Source organism: Pagrus major, chromosome 20 (assembly GCF_040436345.1).
Source record: "Pagrus major chromosome 20, Pma_NU_1.0".
Lineage (NCBI taxonomy): Eukaryota > Metazoa > Chordata > Actinopteri > Spariformes > Sparidae > Pagrus > Pagrus major.
The window spans coordinates 23,173,975-23,191,445 of NC_133234.1; the positions used below are offsets into that span (position 1 = coordinate 23,173,975).

The 17,471-nt window shown below is 43.3% G+C and overlaps 1 protein-coding gene across 1 annotated transcript; it reads right to left on the minus strand.

Annotated features, from left to right (window-relative positions):
* Window positions 1-333: 333 nt before the first annotated feature.
* sost (sclerostin) lies at window positions 334-5,639 on the minus strand. The gene is made up of 2 exons (XM_073490060.1): window positions 5,240-5,639; window positions 334-2,391 (listed from the first exon to the last, which is right to left on the minus strand). The coding sequence occupies exons 1-2, from the start codon at window positions 5,487-5,489 to the stop codon at window positions 1,982-1,984; spliced, it is 660 nt and encodes a 219-aa protein (XP_073346161.1). The 5' UTR covers window positions 5,490-5,639; the 3' UTR covers window positions 334-1,981.
* Window positions 5,640-17,471: the final 11,832 nt, after the last annotated feature.

Here is a 17,471-nt window from a genome sequence, read left to right on the forward strand (position 1 = left end):
ATCAACACATCAATCACCAGAGAGGGAACATGTGTGTGTGATTGATGCAGAGGCAGCAATCACACACACACTTTTCTCAGACTTTTGTGACAAATTTACAGTTTACAGGCTTTTAACCAACATATAGATCAATCACCAGAAAACTGCATTTCCTGAAAATTGCACGTGATTGCTGCACTTTTTTCAGGAAATGCAATTTTTGTTAAAATTTGTTTCTATAGACCCCGTCCACCGAGAGGAGTCGGTAATAATACATTAAATCTATATAAACCATTTCTTAAACGTTTGGTGGGTAAAACATTCATGTAAGAATAATAACAAGTAAGCCAGCTCTTTCAAATATATCTTCCTTTACTTTATTCATGTACTGTACAGTATTTCATTTCCAAAGTCTCTATCATACTATATGACAATAATGGCTATCATTTACTACAAAAAAAAGTTGCATAAATAATTTAAATGTGGAAATAAAAAATAAATATGCAGTTCATTCTTTATAACAGTCCTTCTTTGTGTCTGTAGGAAACAGCCTGCTTCTCTTTAACACCCCGTCATCGAGTGGGGGGGGGGGGGGGGGGGGGGCACCACTTGCAGGAGACCACACAGGTATGATATGTACAGTCACGTTATGCATCACGACTCTCAGCTTACACCACAAACCCCACTTCCAGTTGCTATTTCAAACACACAGTCGGAAAAAGAAGCAAACATTGTCAGTACAGTTTAGACAACCGAGATCAGGAAGCAATACGAGCGGAAAAACAGCGGGGTGCTGACAATAAGTGGAAACACGGTGAGTTTTTCTTCATGGAGGTTCAGTCCCGTTCGAGGAAGGAGGTTGACGGACGGTCAAACTGGGCATCGCCACTTCCTCTTCCTGCCCCGATTCTATCAGGGTAAAAAACTGAATTATTGTTTTGTCTGTGTTATTTTTATTCCCATCTTTTCCTGTTGGAGCTATTTACAGAATGGGAGCAGAGAGTGAATGGGAGTGGAGGTGTCTTGAATCCTGCGTGATGGATTTTTTGGCCGCGGACGGTTGATCGCTGCTCTATTTGGCCCGGTACGAAAGAATTCCGGTGTGGGCGTGCTGGAGAGCGCTCTGCCCCTAGGTAACAAGACAACCACGCACACATTTTCTGATGCCTCCTACACACATGTGCACTTTCTTGTGTGCGATTCCAGCAAACAGGAACCGGCTATGTCTAGAGGAAATGCTTTTTATGACTAGGAATGGACTCATCTGGTAATTAAGAGGAGTCGCAGGACTCCTAAGTGCCCGAGTGGTGTTAGTCCTGACAAAACTGCTTTCACCCGCCATTTCTCTTTCGCCGTATCTAGTCGTGGGAAAGGCGCTACTGTAACTGACAGGCCTGGAGCGCCGTCCTGACGAGTGAGGCCTTTTAACGGGCTGTCAGACCGCCGTACGAGCCAGGGCCTCTCAGAAACCTGTCGACATCCCGCCGCCAGAGCCCCCAGAGCCGCCACCATCTCCTCCACACACGGCCAAAAAGGAGACGGATTACAACCACTTTGGAGCGAAGATGCACCTTTTCAGCTTTAAACAGGGCTGTGGTGCGTTGCAGCGTTGGATCCGCTGGATGTTTGTACAGATGGGCTCGAAGCCTCGGGGAGGACTTCTCATTATGCTTACATGAAATCTGTTTGAGACACGAGTTCAGGGAGGTTTTGAGCTGCTGGGATGATCAGATACTTGTCTCCTGACCGCTCACAGTTGTGGCGATCCCCCCGGCACTGACTCATTTTGTCATGCAAGTACGCAAAGTTCGCAAATATGCCGACAAAAAAAAGAAAAAAAAAAAAAGACTGATGACGTAAAACCAGCCCAGCAATTAGCTTATGAATTCGCTCTTTGTATTTTCTTATTGCGTCTCCTCCCTACTTGAAGGAGATATGTTGGTCGGTGTGTTGTGTAGCATGTGCGTGTGTGTGAGTGCGCTTTGGTGTCCGGAGAGGAGCATCAGTACGAGTTGCCAACCAACGGCGTGTTGTTCTTGCTCCGGTCTTGAGACAAAGGCCTGTTCTTCTTCGCGCGTTGCCTCTTCGGAACCTCCTTGGCCTCCGACTGGTTGTGTTCGGGCCTGAAGCGCTTGCACTTGCAGGAGGTGACCACGCGGATTTTGTAAGTCCGAGTGTTGCCATTGGGACACTGCAGCTGCACCCTCCTCGTCCGGGTGTGAGCGGGGATGCAGCGGTAGTCCGAGCCGTTGCTCCGCCACCACTTCCCGCGAGCGATGGAGTTGGGCATGAGGTGCGAGGGCATGCACTGGCCCGAGCACACCAGCTCCTTGACGGGTTTGGTGCTGCGGCATGATCCGTCGGTGATGTAACGGGTGGAACGCAGCTCCCTGCAGCTCAGCTCCGAGGCACCTGGGTGGAAGAACAGGATATCACAGTTACACTCGTGGCTTCGGCCCAAAACACACACTTTGAAGTGCCGCCGCCCCGCTGGAGTGGACACACAGCAGGTTAACTGCTTCAGTGCTGCAGCTGTTTGTCTCAACATGGACTCAAAACATGTTCGAACACAGAAGTGCAGCCGAAAAAAGCAGTTTTATAAATTCAACTTAAAGGTGCACTTAATCGGAAGAGAAAGATCTTCATTTTGTTTGCCTGAAAACAAACACTCTTTGTTTTCATGACTAAATAAACTAAATAAACAAACTGACCTTAAAGAAAAACACAATTTCTGTTTTACTTTGTTTATGTGGCGGACCCTGCCACCTTTCTGGCTTCAAACAGTGTTCTGAGGACCTTATTTTCCTCTGAGAACAGCTTGTTTATGGAAAAGATACAAGAACTTAAGAAATTAAAACTCAGAATTTTAATATTTACAACATTGATGAGGTAATGATACAAACTCAGAAATATTTATTTTACAATAAGTGAATAAACAAGATGTTCTCAGAGGAAAATAAGGTCCTAGAACACAGTTTGAAGCTAGAAAGTTGGCAGGGTCCGCCACATATAAACAAAGTAAAACAGTATGAAATTGTGTTGTCCTTCAGTTTGTATATTCAGTTTATTCAGAAGAGTTTGTTTATTTAGTTTATTTAGGCATAAAAATATCAGTCAGTGAAGCTCTTCCTCTTCTCCAACACTACAGATTGAACCTTTAATGCAACAATTTGCACATTAAGTCTGAGATCAGATCAGAGTTTCTGAATTTGATTCATGGTCCGATCATTAACCGACGACGGGTCCTGACAAAAGAAATCCAGCTGGCAGCAATCAGCTGATAGCAAATCCAGACCAGAGGGCCATTAAACAGCTCAATCAAACCTAATGGAGGTCTGAGCTGGAAGGAAAAGCTGGCACACAGCGTCGGCCCTCAGGAAACGTATGTGGTGATGGAGGAGTAAATAGCTGTCTGGTTATTTTAAGGCAGCTCTGCAACTGTACGATTCTGCACAAACTGGACATCTGCCAGACTGATCTGAGCCTTGTAATCCGATGTTTTTTAACAGCCGTGCGCATGAGTTATCGTACTGTGTTGTGTTTTTTTTACAAGCAGCGTGTAAAAGAGGGGCAAAGGAACTGTCGGTTAAGAAATGATACACTCAGAGAGGGATCTGTTTTCCTCTGTGGCTTTCTTTGCAAAAAGGGCTGAACAAAGGATTTATGTGAGGTGACTTCCTTTTTTTTTCTCCCCTTGGAGAACCTGATCTGGTGTTATTCTGTGGCTGGAGGGAGCCGCAGCGGTACACAGTGTCTACAGCGCACTGGGCAGGCGGTTTGCACCAATTACCACCCAAAAAGTCAGCTCCAATGAGCGTTTCAACCCTTACATTTCCTGTTTTCCTCTCCACTGTCAAGCTGAAAAAATCATTACTAATGATGGTGGCCTGGAAACAAAAAAACAAAAAAAAGAAAACGGCAGACTACTGTAAAGTTGCCTGAGCTGCTCGTCTCCCTCCAGGCGGTGGGAGGCGAGGACTGGAGGGAGGCCAGGCAGTGGTCAGATCTCTGCTGTGACCCCACTGAGCTCCTGAGGAGCCGTCCCAGGACGAAAGCCGAGAGATGGATGAGGAGAATAATCCAGGAGATTTCTGTGTGAAACGCAACACGCATGCCTGCTTATCCGTGTGAAAACAAGGCAATGCGTTTTTTCCACCCCTTTTTAGGAGCCTGATAAAGTTCACTTCAAATGTTAATTTGTTTTCTCCTCCAGAGACAAAAATCATTCACACTAACAAATCTCGACTTGCTAATTCCTCCCGTCAGCTGTTGATCCTCTAATCTAATCAATCATCATCTTCTCTGATCTGCGATGATTAAGTGAAAATTGTGAGAACATGAGCGAGAGCATCGGAAACCTTCCCGGGCCACAGGTGGGAATCATTCTCAAAGGCAATGTTGCATTTAAAAAGCAATTTCCCACAAAAAAAAAAAAAAAAATCAAACCCCCACTGTGGAGTTTTTTCTTTCTATTTGGGAGACATGTTGTTGCAATCAAATCGTTATGGCGCAAGTAGAGCTTGACTAATAGTATAAAGAGAGGAGGAAATAACCTGGAAGACAATGAGAAAAAGAAAAAAGCCCTCATGTCTCTCTGAATGCTCCACTTCACTTTGTGGAAGGCTGTTGGGGGGAGAAACCGCAAGAATGCGCGTCTGTGCCGCTCTCATCACCCTCGACTGTGGCGACTGAGGATGAAGCAAGAAAACACACACTTCCCACACAGCAGATGCTGCTTTTAATCAGGGAGTCAGTGTGGAAATTAAAAGGGAAGGTTGTCTTTAAGTCAGATCCACGAATTTGGAAAAAAAATTTGATTTTTTAAAGAAAAGATGGGTCAAGAATTTACTTCCTCAGAATAAGGACATATTTTAATAATAAGGTCACTTGTCAGATTTCATTTCTTAGGTATTAAATAAAGACGAGTGTGGTTTGACGCACAACCAAAATCCCCCAAAAAAGAAAAATATGATTTTAGCACAGAAAAATAATGATTACAAGTTTTCACGTGTATAAATCATAAATTCTCATGAGGTTTTACTTATATATATTTTATTTCTTTTTCCATAAACACGTAGTTTTAACTGTTTTACGCATTTTTACGCACGTCTCCTCACTTTTACGCACCGGGCCTCCGTTGAAATTACGCAATTTTTTTCTAGTTTGACCTGAAAAATAATCTAAATATGAAACAATCTTATTCCTCAGGATTGATTTCACCTGTGTTTTTAATGTAACTCTACCTCACATGAACACTTACTGTAGGAGACCGTGTTCGCCGTCCTCCCGCCGCTCTTCGCCCTGTTATTCATATTGTTCGTGTTGATGTTGTTGCTGCCGTTGGTCGCCTGCGTGATCGGCTCCTGAGGAGTCCGTGTGTCCTCTCTGTACTCCGGTAAAATCTCCGTGGCGTCGTTCTTCAGTACCTTCCATCCCTTCACGACCGTGCAGCATCCCTGCAGCAGCAGGAGCGCCGAGCTGGAGACGAGGAGCGCCACAGACACCTGCATGCTGCTGAGCGGTGACCGCGAGGAGGACTGCCAAGGTGCACGAGGAGGAGGAAGGAGAAGAAGAGGCACGAGGCAGAAAGAGAGAGAGAGAGAGACTGAGAGATGTTGGTGAGATCCTCAGTGAAAGAGGCGCACACGGTATTTAAAGCTACGAGAGTTTCCGTCAAGACTGACAATTAAGAGCTTACACAGAGTGGGAGGGTCCGACCTGAGAGATTCATTGAGAAACTACAGGAGGAGAGGAGGAGAGGGTGAGAGGAGGCGGGGGAATAGGGGAGAGGAAGAGAGGAGAGGAGAAAAAGAAAGGATGGGGGAATAAAAGAGAAGAGACAAAAAGGAGGAGAGGAGGAAATAAGAAAGGACAGGAGGTGAGAGGAGGAGGAAAGAAAGGGAAGAGAGGGGATAAGGAGAGGAGAGGGTTAGAGAAGAGGGGAGGAAAAAATCAAGGATAGGTGAAAAGGAAAAGAAGAAAGGAGAGGCGGAGGAAAGAAAAGAGGAGAGAAAGTGAGAGAGGAGATGAGGGTGAGATGAAATAGGGGGATACGCCAGAGGGAAAGAGGAAAGGAGAGGGAATGAGAGAAGCAGTAAAGGGTAAAGGAAAGGAAAAGAGGGGAAAAGAAAAGAGGAGAGGAGGAAATAAAAGAGAAGAGGAAGTGAGAGGAGAAGGAGAGAAGAGAGAAAGTAGAGGAAAGGGGGGGTAATAGAGGAAAGGAAGAGAGGAAAAGGAACATTAGGGAAGAGGAGAGGAAAGGAAAGAAAGAGAAGAGGAAAAGTAGAGAGGGGAAAAGAGCCAAGGTGAAGGGAAACACAATGAAAGGAAAGGAAGAGAGGAGGAGGGAAAGGAGGAGAAAAGGGAAGAGAGAAAATAGCCAGAGAGGGAGATAGAGAAAGAGGGGAGATGAAAAGAGGGGGGAGGAAGAGAGGAGAGAACACACAGAGAAGAGAAGAGGAGGTGAGAGGAAATGAAAGGAAGAAAGAGGAGAGGAAACGTAGAGATAAGAAGAGGGGGAAATAGAGGAGAGAAGAAGAGAGGAGAAGAAGTGAAAGAAGGAGAAAAGGGGAGACGAAAGGAAAGAAAGAGAGACGAGAGGAAGAGGAAGGAGGAGATGGGAGAGACGTGAAAAGTAGAGAGGAAAAGGAAGAGAGGAGAGATGGAAAGAAGAGAAAATGTTGGAGTGGGGGAAATATAAGGAAGGGAGGAGAAGGAAGATGGAGAATAGTGGCGAGTGGGGAAATAGAGAGAAAATAGAGAAGAAGAGAGGAAGGAAGAGAGGAGAGAGGAGGAGATGAGACAAGGAAAGGAAGGATAACAAATAGGAGAGGAGGAGAGAGGAGTGGGAGGAAAGGAAAGGAAAGGAAAGGAAAGGAAAGGAAAGGAAAGGAAAGGACGATGGGATGAGTTTGGAAGTGAGGAAAGAGGTGAGGACAGGACGAAGGATAGGAGGAGAAGACAGAAGGAAGGAGGAGGTGAGAGGAGCAGACACATGTTGTAGTGTTGAGTGAGGCAGCTGATCTGTTGTTGTTGTTGTTGTTGTTGTTGTCGTAATGAAGAGAACAAAATGCATCTTCTGCCTTTCTAACGACTTCCGCTGCATGACGTGTCTCTGAAGTATTCAGGCGTTTTTGGAGTTGAGGAGGTTTATTTTGGACTCGAAGTGCTGAGATGAAGTTATTCCACTGCTGCCTCCTCCTCCTCCTCCTCCTCCTCCTCCTCCTCGTCCTCCTCCTCCCCCTCCTCGTTCCTCCCCCGTACACAAGTTAATCATTCATTTCTCACATTAATTATCCATCGTCACAGCTCTCCGCGGAGACACTCAAACCAATCAGATGTTCAATTTTAAAGATCCATCGTTTACTCCTTCAGCTCCTCCATGTGTTGTGCACAAGATCAGAACTTTATTTAAATGATTTACATGAGAATCCAATCATCTATCTGGTTTAAATAAAATAATACGGGCTGAGGGCTGCATGTTCACTCTCCTCTGAGTTCTTGGCATCGCTCTCATCCTGGTGATTTGATGAGTGCTGACAGATGGAGGCTCTTTCACTCAAACACTGCCCTCTTGAGGGAGAATAAACAAGTCTTGTGAAAGCAGGAGAGATGGGATTAGACTTCATTAGCATCACACTCGTCCTTTTTTTTTTTTTTTTTTTAAATGTCCAGCTCTTTTTGTGGGCATGTGGAGACAAGTCTGAAGAAGAGCTACAAATGGAAAAAATTGGGGAAAATCCCTTAAATCTCGGTCGATATCTCCGGTTTGACACGTCCTGTACCCGTTCATTTGAGGCAGGGAGCAGCGTCCATAATCATACATGTCCTCCTCACGGTCCATCTACTTTTGTACAAGCCGTAAATCAGGGTTTTGCAGAGCTGTGGTCCGCTGCAACTCAAAATGGTGGACGCGAACAGGCACAACAAGTCTAAATTAGAATAATGACATTGTGAGACGAGGATTATATAATGTGGGTCCGTCAACAACATCACCAGAGACAGAGGCTTTATCATTGCAGCCTGTTTGAACGTCTCATTAAGTCAAAAACTACCAATTTTGGTTTAATTACTCTTTTTAAAGTCTCACCACAATTATAATTTGCATTAGTTTACAGTTTAGCCTCAGCTAATACGTGATGTTGTCAGGTAGGCTGGGCTACGAGCAGCTACAACATCTGTTATTGTTCCACGGAGATTGTTTTCTGGGACTTTATGTGGTTTTGATTATAATATTACATCCACACTATTCATTTATTTGTTTTTTGCTACTTTGGTGCAGCAAAGCACAAGCTAACATTGACATTTTAGCACCCTGTAAGCTGTTAACGTGTTAGCAAACAGTTGCCTGTTTACACACTCAGCAGACTCGGAGCAACGGTAGCATTTCTTTGGATGATGAATGTGAGCCCAGTTTTTTTGGCTGATAAAGGTCGACGTGGATGGATTTTACCCCTTAGTGTTTAACTGGCAACATCACACAGACAACCTGTTTCCAATACTGATGTAAAATCATTGACAGCGCAGCTTCAAGTGAAGACTGAACAGTTACAGCTTGAATACGTGATTCTGAGGCGACTTTTGACCAAAAATAAATTGGTAAGGAACCAAAAATCTTGTTTTTCTTGACCTGACGTGTGAACCAAAGTGGACGCGTCATATTAAACAGCTCCTTCTGCATTGTGCAACTCCGTCTGTTGGTTGCAGATGTTCTGATACCATGTTTTTGTCCTGGACGCTGTGTATCGGCCAATACCGAGTTACAATCTGACACCAGAGTGTTAAAATATATAAAAGCTGTATCCTAACTAACTAACCCTGTATGGGTGTTATGTTATGGATGTGTTTGAGGTTTCATAAGCTGCTTGCTGTCCATGAATACTGTCGACTTGTGCACTAAATCTAAATCTTAGACTTTTATACTCGCTGCATTTCCAATAGTGGGATCGATATCAGAACAACAACCCTCCTGTTGATGACGCGTCCTTAATTCGGTGGTAAGGGGGTTAATTGAGGAGTCCACCGGTGTCTGAATCTCAGATCGTGCTGCTCACCGATGTCGTAGCAGTTCTGAACTCTGCAGTCGAACATGATTCTCGTTTCATAAGCCAAGAGGTCTTGAAGTAACCGGAGCAGACAGCTTCGTCCTCCTATTGTGTGTAAGCCTTCAGCTCTGAGGTCGTGCCAGAATTTTTTTAAGCGAGCGATGGATGGTCCCTCTGTCTACACAAAGCCAGCTCTGATTACAGCCTTCGTCGCGACCGATGTCAGTCACAGTCTCAATTTAGACCTCTCTGGGTTTCTTTAAAGAGCCCTTAGGCCCCATTGCTGCGTTTTTTATCATGATAACAGCACAATGAGTCCCAAATAACAATCAGATGCTCACCAGATTGCGAGAAAGCCTCCAGCGCTGCAGAGGAGGAACGGAGCGCAATCGTTATGGAACTGGAGGAAAACAGTGTTTTCAGTCCGTAAACAAGGCGCTCCGGCTCCTCGTGTCTTTGCGCTCGGTCGTTGTGATTCATCGCACAAGTTTGCGAAACACTCGATCACACAGGTTGGAGACACATTTCCCTTTTTTCCAACACAATTACAGGCCAGTGGAAGTAAATAAGGAGATAGTGTTACACGGCTGCGTGTTTCAGACTGTAATCTTTAACTCTGTTTGACTGAGTGAATTATTCATAACGTGTCCACCACAATCATGCAGAGTGGGTTCAACTCCAGCTTCTCCGTCCTCCCACATCAGTCCCTGTGAAGATGTGTGAGAGAGAACGTGTGGAGCCGACACATTACTGCGACCCTGTCGCGTCTGAAAAGTTGAAATCACCCACAGTTTGGTGTTTTGTAGCCACTCGGTTGAAAAATGAAATATTCTCTCAAAGCGTTCAGGCTCAGGAGGGATTCGTCTGGTCAAATCTCCATTTCTGTAATCTTGTTTACGTGTCGTTAAACTTCAAAATCTTTCCAGTTTTACACTTTTTAGTCAAAATTCTTGCACAAATGTTCTCTTTTCATTGAATTATAAAAGGGTTTTGGAGAAAAATATGTCATAATATTTCTATTTCTTGGTTTTTATAGCAAAACTCCCCAGTGTTAGGGCTGAAAAATGCTCATTTAAAAGACAGAAAGCAAAAAAAAGTCAAGTTTCCATCCAAATTTAGTGCAAATTTTACCAGAATATCCAGAAACCACAATAGAAAATGCGAGTTAATGCACCGTCCACTACTGTGGTGCAAATATAATGAGGTGGCTGCATCAAGACAAACAGCTGGTGGCGCTAATTGTCCAGAGGAGGAGGAATTATTATTATTATTAACCACACTGTAGTTATAGTGTTGCACATATCTTACATTTCTATTTCTTTGTGTTCTGTTGTCTTGTACAGTTGTTTTATATTTTGTCCAACTCTCTTTATAGTGTGATATTTATATTCCAGAAGGATCGACACGTTCCCCTCTGGGATCAATAAAGTATCTAATGAAACCATTTCAGAAGAGGAAGCGCCAGTCAATCATCAAACAATGGAAACGTGTAGAGAAAATGATGAAACGCGGTTTTAATCGGACTGAACTTGATGCACAAAAAGTCATATTTTGAATATTTTGATGGATGTCTGGAGAATGTGATTTGTAGGCGAAGCCGCCTCCGAGGCAGCACAGTGCTTTATTTATGACACATGGAGGCTTTAATTAATAAAAACTGCCGCTCCTGCAATTAAGATAATATTTTTGGAGGAGCGTGACAGTCCCCCTCTTCTTCCCACATGGATCTGATGTCTTGTCTGTTTCCAGTTGCTCCGGTGGATTTCAACACACTTAATGAAGTCATATTTATTTGCTGAATCTGTTTCTGTTGCTGTTCGTCACATCTTGTTTTAATCGATACGCAAACTTCTCCACCTACTCTTTTGTTTTGTTTTGGCATTTTCACTGAAGTTTTTTTTTTTTTTTTTATGAAAATGATCATAAATCAATCAAACAAGGCTGGAGAAACAAGTTTTTTAAGCTTGCCACATAAAATATAATAGAAGATGATTCATTAGCTGCATGTGACACTTGTTTAAAGACATAGATGTGCTGCAGAGAGTAAAGGGCAACATGGGCACGTACTGTATATTTATGGCCTCTGAGTGCAGAACATGTTGCAGAGGGTGTTACTGTGGATCAGTGATTAACGCTCTGACGGTTCGGGGTAAGAAAATTCCTGCATGTTATTCCATCTGAACAGCTGTCAGGTTCTGTGTATCCAAGACCGGATCGGGGAAAAATTCCTGTGCAGAACTGCAAGAATCCATCGCTTGTGACAGCAGTTGTGCGTAAGTGTAGATACTCATCAACGTTTGTGCATTTGAAATGTAGATCGTATCGTATCTGCATTTCGAAGTCGCTGCACATCTGGATGTAATTAGCGTGGAGACGCAACAGATGAACAACTGACAGATATCAGCAGGAAACTTCCACAGCTGATTGTTCACAGTAAGACAGTTGGTTTTTGTGTTACAAGTTTTCTGATATTTTATGTTTAAATACATAAATTAGATTTAAGCAGGTTCAGTTTTTACCAAAATCAGCCGTTTCTGCAGCGACAAAACTGGGTGTTTTTTAGGGAAGGCCAGGGACATTACTGGCTGTTCTTGTGGACACCTGCTGACATTTCCAGCTGTTTTTGTAGCGACAAAATCAGGTGTTTTTTAAGGAGATCTTAAACATTTTCAGCCGTTTTGTTCCAGGGAAGTCGAAACCATCTTCAGCCGTGTTGGTGGCAAGCAAAACACGCATATCAAGCCAAACCATGATGTTTTCTTCAGCCTAAAGAAGTTTTTTTTGTGCCCTAAAACCTAACCAACAGAAGAGAAATAGAAAACTGAAAACATAAAGAAACATAAAGTTGCAGCAGAAAGAAAAAGGTACCGAGCTAATATTTATTCTGGCGACTGGATCGTGACAAAAGGGCGTTTCCACTGTCGTGTCTCAGCATCGGTTTCCCGGAAGCAGCTTCTTCTTCATCAAGCAAATATGTAATCATGACTTTAACACTGTGTGTGTTTTCTCTTCAGACCTTACATTAGTCTTCCAAACAAATCTCCCTGACTGACACAGAGGAAGCTGAAGTGAAAACGTTGCTGCTGTTGTTGATCGGAAACACCAAATCTTATGCTTACATTCCCGCTGCCCTCGTGATTCATACATGTGTGAAGGATCCAGACGCCGGCAGCGACTACAAAGAGCTGCTGTGATGTTGATCAATGGCTGTGCATTGACCCTGGACGTTTTTGAAAGTGTTTCATTATTGACAGCGGCTCTGCTCTGCATCACTTTGTATATCCCAGTGTGGAGGACACCGGAGCTGACTCTCCCCACTCCATCCAATTTGATTTATCAGCCGTCTCATATACACACAGTTCTTTCCAAACCATATCTGTACATGGGCGTGTAATGAAAATAATTAATCACCGTCGAGCCGAACAATATCGCAGGAGAATAAAATAGCACTCGCTGGATTGAACATGGCTTTGAGAGAGAGAGAATGAGGAAGGGCACTGAAGATAGTAGTGATTTGTATTTTCCTTTTTCTTGACTTCGAACTCAAAGTACAACTCGTTTGTCTGCTGGCAGCGTCGACCCTTTCGTCAGCGGGGCAGCAGGTCACTGGGAGGTGACGGGCCGAGGCATGATAAAGCCTTGAAGTCCAAAAAACTCTGATCCTTCATGTGGTTTCAGCGAAATGAAAACAGGAGATTTAACCCTGGCTGTTGTAAGTCAGACTCCAGCCATCTCCCATTGTTTGCCTTTAGGCTTTTTCAGAGAATCGTCAAAATAGAAAGTACGCCCATCGAAACAGCCTCGCAGCCAAGTAGCAGGAGCTGCGGGAACTCTCCTGGCCGGACCTCAGAGACCACACTAAGCTGTTTGCTAACCAGGCCGAGCCTCTCAGCACACCGCTCACCACCAGCACGCTGCCTGCCAGCCGGCCACAGCTGCTATTCTTAGCAGTGAGAGAAATTACCCAGCAAATTATTCACTACACACAGTAGACTGCTATCTCACGTACAGACACACAGTAGACTGCCATCTCACGTACAGACACAGTGTGTGGTTTTATATAAGCATCTATGAGCTGCTTATGTCACGTGCTTTATCCCTCATGTCGCCCAGGATGTTAAGGTGAGTTTTGGACCAAGCACCAAATACATGAAAGCATATTTAAACCTATACAGATGTAAAATAATAAAGAAAAAGTTTGAAGTTTTTGCAGAAAGTTAGATAAGAGGAATGATATAACTCTCAAGTTTGTGCATTAACCACGGAGCTGGAGCCAGAAATATTTTAGCCTAGCTTAGCATAAAGACTGAAAACAAGGGGAAACAGCTAGCCTAGCTCTGTCTGAACTCAATAATCAACCACTTCTTATCCATGCATAGCCCATAATTAATGTACCCAAACCCTAGATTTTATGTTTGCTGCGTGAAACAAACGTTGCTTGAGAAAACAAACAAAGGAGTTTTTTAAAATCTTGTGGTCTGCAGTGTTTTAACTGCATCTTTTAGTATCAGATCAGTTTGCTGGGTACTGCAACAGAGGTGTGACAAAAAAACAGGAGCTCACAGAGCAGTTCTTTTCGATACATCCAAATCTTTTGATAATGGAAATGCAAAAAATAAGTTTTTTGTGTAACGAACTGAACCGAACGTGACTGCTTGGTGGAAACGGGGCTTTTGTGAGCTTTACAGATGTTGTTAGCCATCTTTTTAACTTTAAAAAGAAAGAAAGTATAGTAGCTGTTTCCCACTGCTACTAGGCTCTGTGCTAAGCTAAGCTAATCACCTCCTGGCTATAGCTACATATACGAGTACAGATTTGAGAGTGGTATCAATCGTTGCATCTCACTCTCCAAAGAAAGAGAAACTCTAACTCTTTTGGTATGTGGGCTTCCAAGCAGCTCTTATAAGACTGAACAGGTGCCATCTGTGGGTCCAGTATCCAGATCTTATAATACATCCACGGGTGTAAATCAGACCCTGACTCAACGGACCAGAGTTAAAACCAAAGCGCTCTGGTTTTGAAAACCACTGCAGGATTCTGTTGTATATAAATACCTCCACAGAAAAGATTGTTGGTAGGTTACAGAAGATTGTCATCATCCCGCCACAAGAACAACATTTTGTCTTCGCAGGATAAATAAGGAAGATAAAATGCATGACTCATTTGTGCAAAAACACTGATGTGTTAAATGAAAGTCGCAGGTTTTTAAGACTGTACTATCAGTCTGTCTGTCTCTTTGTGTCTCTCCAGGAGCTAGCAGAAATCTGCTGACTCAGGATCTCACTTTACATCCTGTACCTTCCCTTCAATCTGAGTTATAAATTGTCAAACAGCAGCACCATAAAAAGTCTAAATATAACCTGCAGCAGACATGGAAGCACAGAGGGTAATTACCACTGCTGCTGAGGCCGGGCAGATGAACCACTGTCTTCTTTTTGATTGTCTTAAACTCAATACAGAATATGAAAACTATGTCTGCCAACACCTCTAAAGCTCAATAATGAACTTTATTTTTCATATACTCAAACAGAAATGTACAAAGAACATTTTTCGTTTTTATGGGTAGGTACATGCTGTAGCTAACTCTTGTAACTGTAGGCGACTGCAATAAAAGACACTTTTTTTGCAACTGACGTTAGCACAAAGCACACAACCCCTGAGCCCATTATAAACCTGTAGTGGTAGTAACACTCTCCTTTCGTGGCTAACATTAGCACAAAGCACACAACCCCCGAGCCCAATAAAAGAACCACTATGTTAGCTGCAACACACTCTTTAAGCGGCTAACTTTAGCACAAAGCACACAACCCCTGAGCCAAAGAACAGAACTGCTATAGCAGAAACAGCCTCCTTTAGCGGCTAACATTGAGGAACAAGAGTTCACCTGTCAGCCACTAAAACCGCAAAAAAGATATTTTTACATTACAGAATAAAGAAACAAGTTAGTTTAGAGGTGCGGGTCGGCGTGTTTTTGAACTTTGGACAAGACTAGCTGCGTCCCTCTGCTTCCACTCCTTATGCTAGGCTAGGCTAACAGCCCCCAGCTCAGCTTTATACTGAACGCACAAACATGAGAGCGGTATCAATCTTCTTATGTCACTCTCAGCACCAAAGCAAATATGTGTACTCGCCAACATGTTGAACTCTTCCATTAGCAGCTCTGTAAATTGCAGTCAGATTTAACCTTTTAACTCCACTTTATACAGAGCTGGAGTCATGATTCATGTGTGCTGCAACGTATGGTTGTTATACATTACAGCTTTCTGTCATGTGCTAAGACTAAAAAAGTGTTTTTGCAAGCTGAAATAAAAAAAAATCTCACCAAAGCCCAGCTTGTGTAAATATCAGCAGGAGCGTGCTGTGATATATGAAGGTGGTGAATGAAAAATCTGGTGCTGCTTCAGCGCCAAAGCTGCACATTCTTCCTGACTGTCAAAATCTCCCAGAATACTTTGCAAGGTGTGCTAATTAAGCATAAAAGTACAAACAGACGCAGCTGCCGTGCCCGCCAGAACTCACAGGGTTATTTTCAGGGCTTGGAGGATCGCTCGCAACTTTGACTTTTTTTTTTTACAAGATTAATAAAACAAGATAACAAGCATGTGAGAATAATCCACCACCCTTGTATTTAATCCAATAAAGGCTGATTAAAAGCAGAGGTATTAAAAGAGGTCGTGCCTCAGCTCGTCATGTGAAGGTGCTGTAGCTTGCTGTCAGTTCCAAGCCCACCCACTGTGCAGCTTCCTGAGAAAGTCCAGCCTTTGTTTTATGTACAAATGTTGCTCTCCTGCACCTTCTCACCAAGTATGACCACATGTGGGATTTTAGGGACAGAAATGGTTGCATGCTTTGCAGATATGATCACTGTCACGGTGCAGCTGAAAGAATATACTGCAAGAAAACCTTAAAACTAGAGTTGGTAAGTTGTTCGTGGAGCACAGAGATAAACTGCTCTGACAAATAAGCGAGAAAAAAAATCCAGTACCTGGCTGTTGCAGGAGAGTTAGATGCACAAGAATGGCAGTGAAAGTGCAGCCAACATTTCCCAATGCTAAAAATGCTAGCTTGATTGCAGTGAGTGCTAACAATAGCCATGTTCTTTCATATTTTCTTACATATAAGTGAGACATTAAGCAGTTAGCCGCTAAAGTTAGCACAAAGCACACAGCCCTTGAGCCCGATAAAAGAGCCACTGCAGGAGCAATACACTCCTTCAGCGTCTAACGTTAGCACAAAGCACACTGCCCCTGAACCCAATAAAAGACCCACTATGTTAGCCATAACACACTCTTTTTGCAGCTAACATTAGCACAAAACACACAGCCCCTGAGCCAAAAAACAGAGCTGTAGCAGCAGCAACAGCCTCTTTCAGTGGCTAAAAAGCAGTAAGGAGCACCTGCCGCACCAGATAACCTTCTTGGACTGAGGTACGTTCAACACAGCTTTTTTTTGTGTGTTTATGTGATTGTGGCATTTAACAGAGATGCTTATTTGTTTTTTTCCAGACTAAAGAAAAGCTGAGAGTTTGCTGAACGTAGCAGACTAGCCGCTAACACACATCTTGAAGGGAGGAGGTGGGATTTTCATGGTTTAATACTTTCAAAATATTGCTTGCTCTCACTGGTTTCTACAGTCGGACCAACCCCCGGCTTTAAGTGGCACGCAGACAGATTTTTACACAAACAGGGTGGATCACAGCGCTGCTAATGCTCAGTGTGATGTAAGAATACATAAGGTGTATTTAGCAGTTGTTTTTTATGATTTCTCATGAACAGGCTGTCACTTCACTCCCACTAAAAGCTTAAAATCTGCACACACGTACTTTCCTGGAACACCTAAAAAAAAGCAAAGCATGCCTTTAAGAAAAAACACCAACACTCTTATTAATGAGGTGCACACTGCCACAGTATAAAGCTCGAGTAGTTACTGTGTTATGAATATGAGGCAGTTAACCTTGAGCAGGTGATGCTAATTGAGTGGTACAGCCCATCTGGAGCTGGTTAAAAGAAACGTATCACTCAAATACAATTCCTGTAACACGACAGGAACAATCACATGGATGCAGACGCAGTTTTCTGTGCTTATAATGAACAGATATTTTCTGGCAATGGTTTTGGGAGTTTCTTAATTTTGTTATTGCGGCACTGCGCTTGTGCAATCAAATATTCTACTTCTGGTGACAATTTTTTGATAATGTGCAGCCCTTTGCAATTAGCGTGGCTGCAAAATCTGTTTCAAAGCTGAAATGGAGGCCTGTGTTTCACCAACATCACCGTCTGCTTTCCACGAGTATTCAGTGTCGCTGAACAACCGCAGCTCAAACAAGTTTCTCCATGAGGATGTTTTGGTTCATGTATAATTTTAGGACATTGTTCCTCTCACAGCGATCTGCTGGTTCCTATTAAGTGGTTCCCATCGTTATTAAAGGAAAAGTTCATGCAAAAGAAA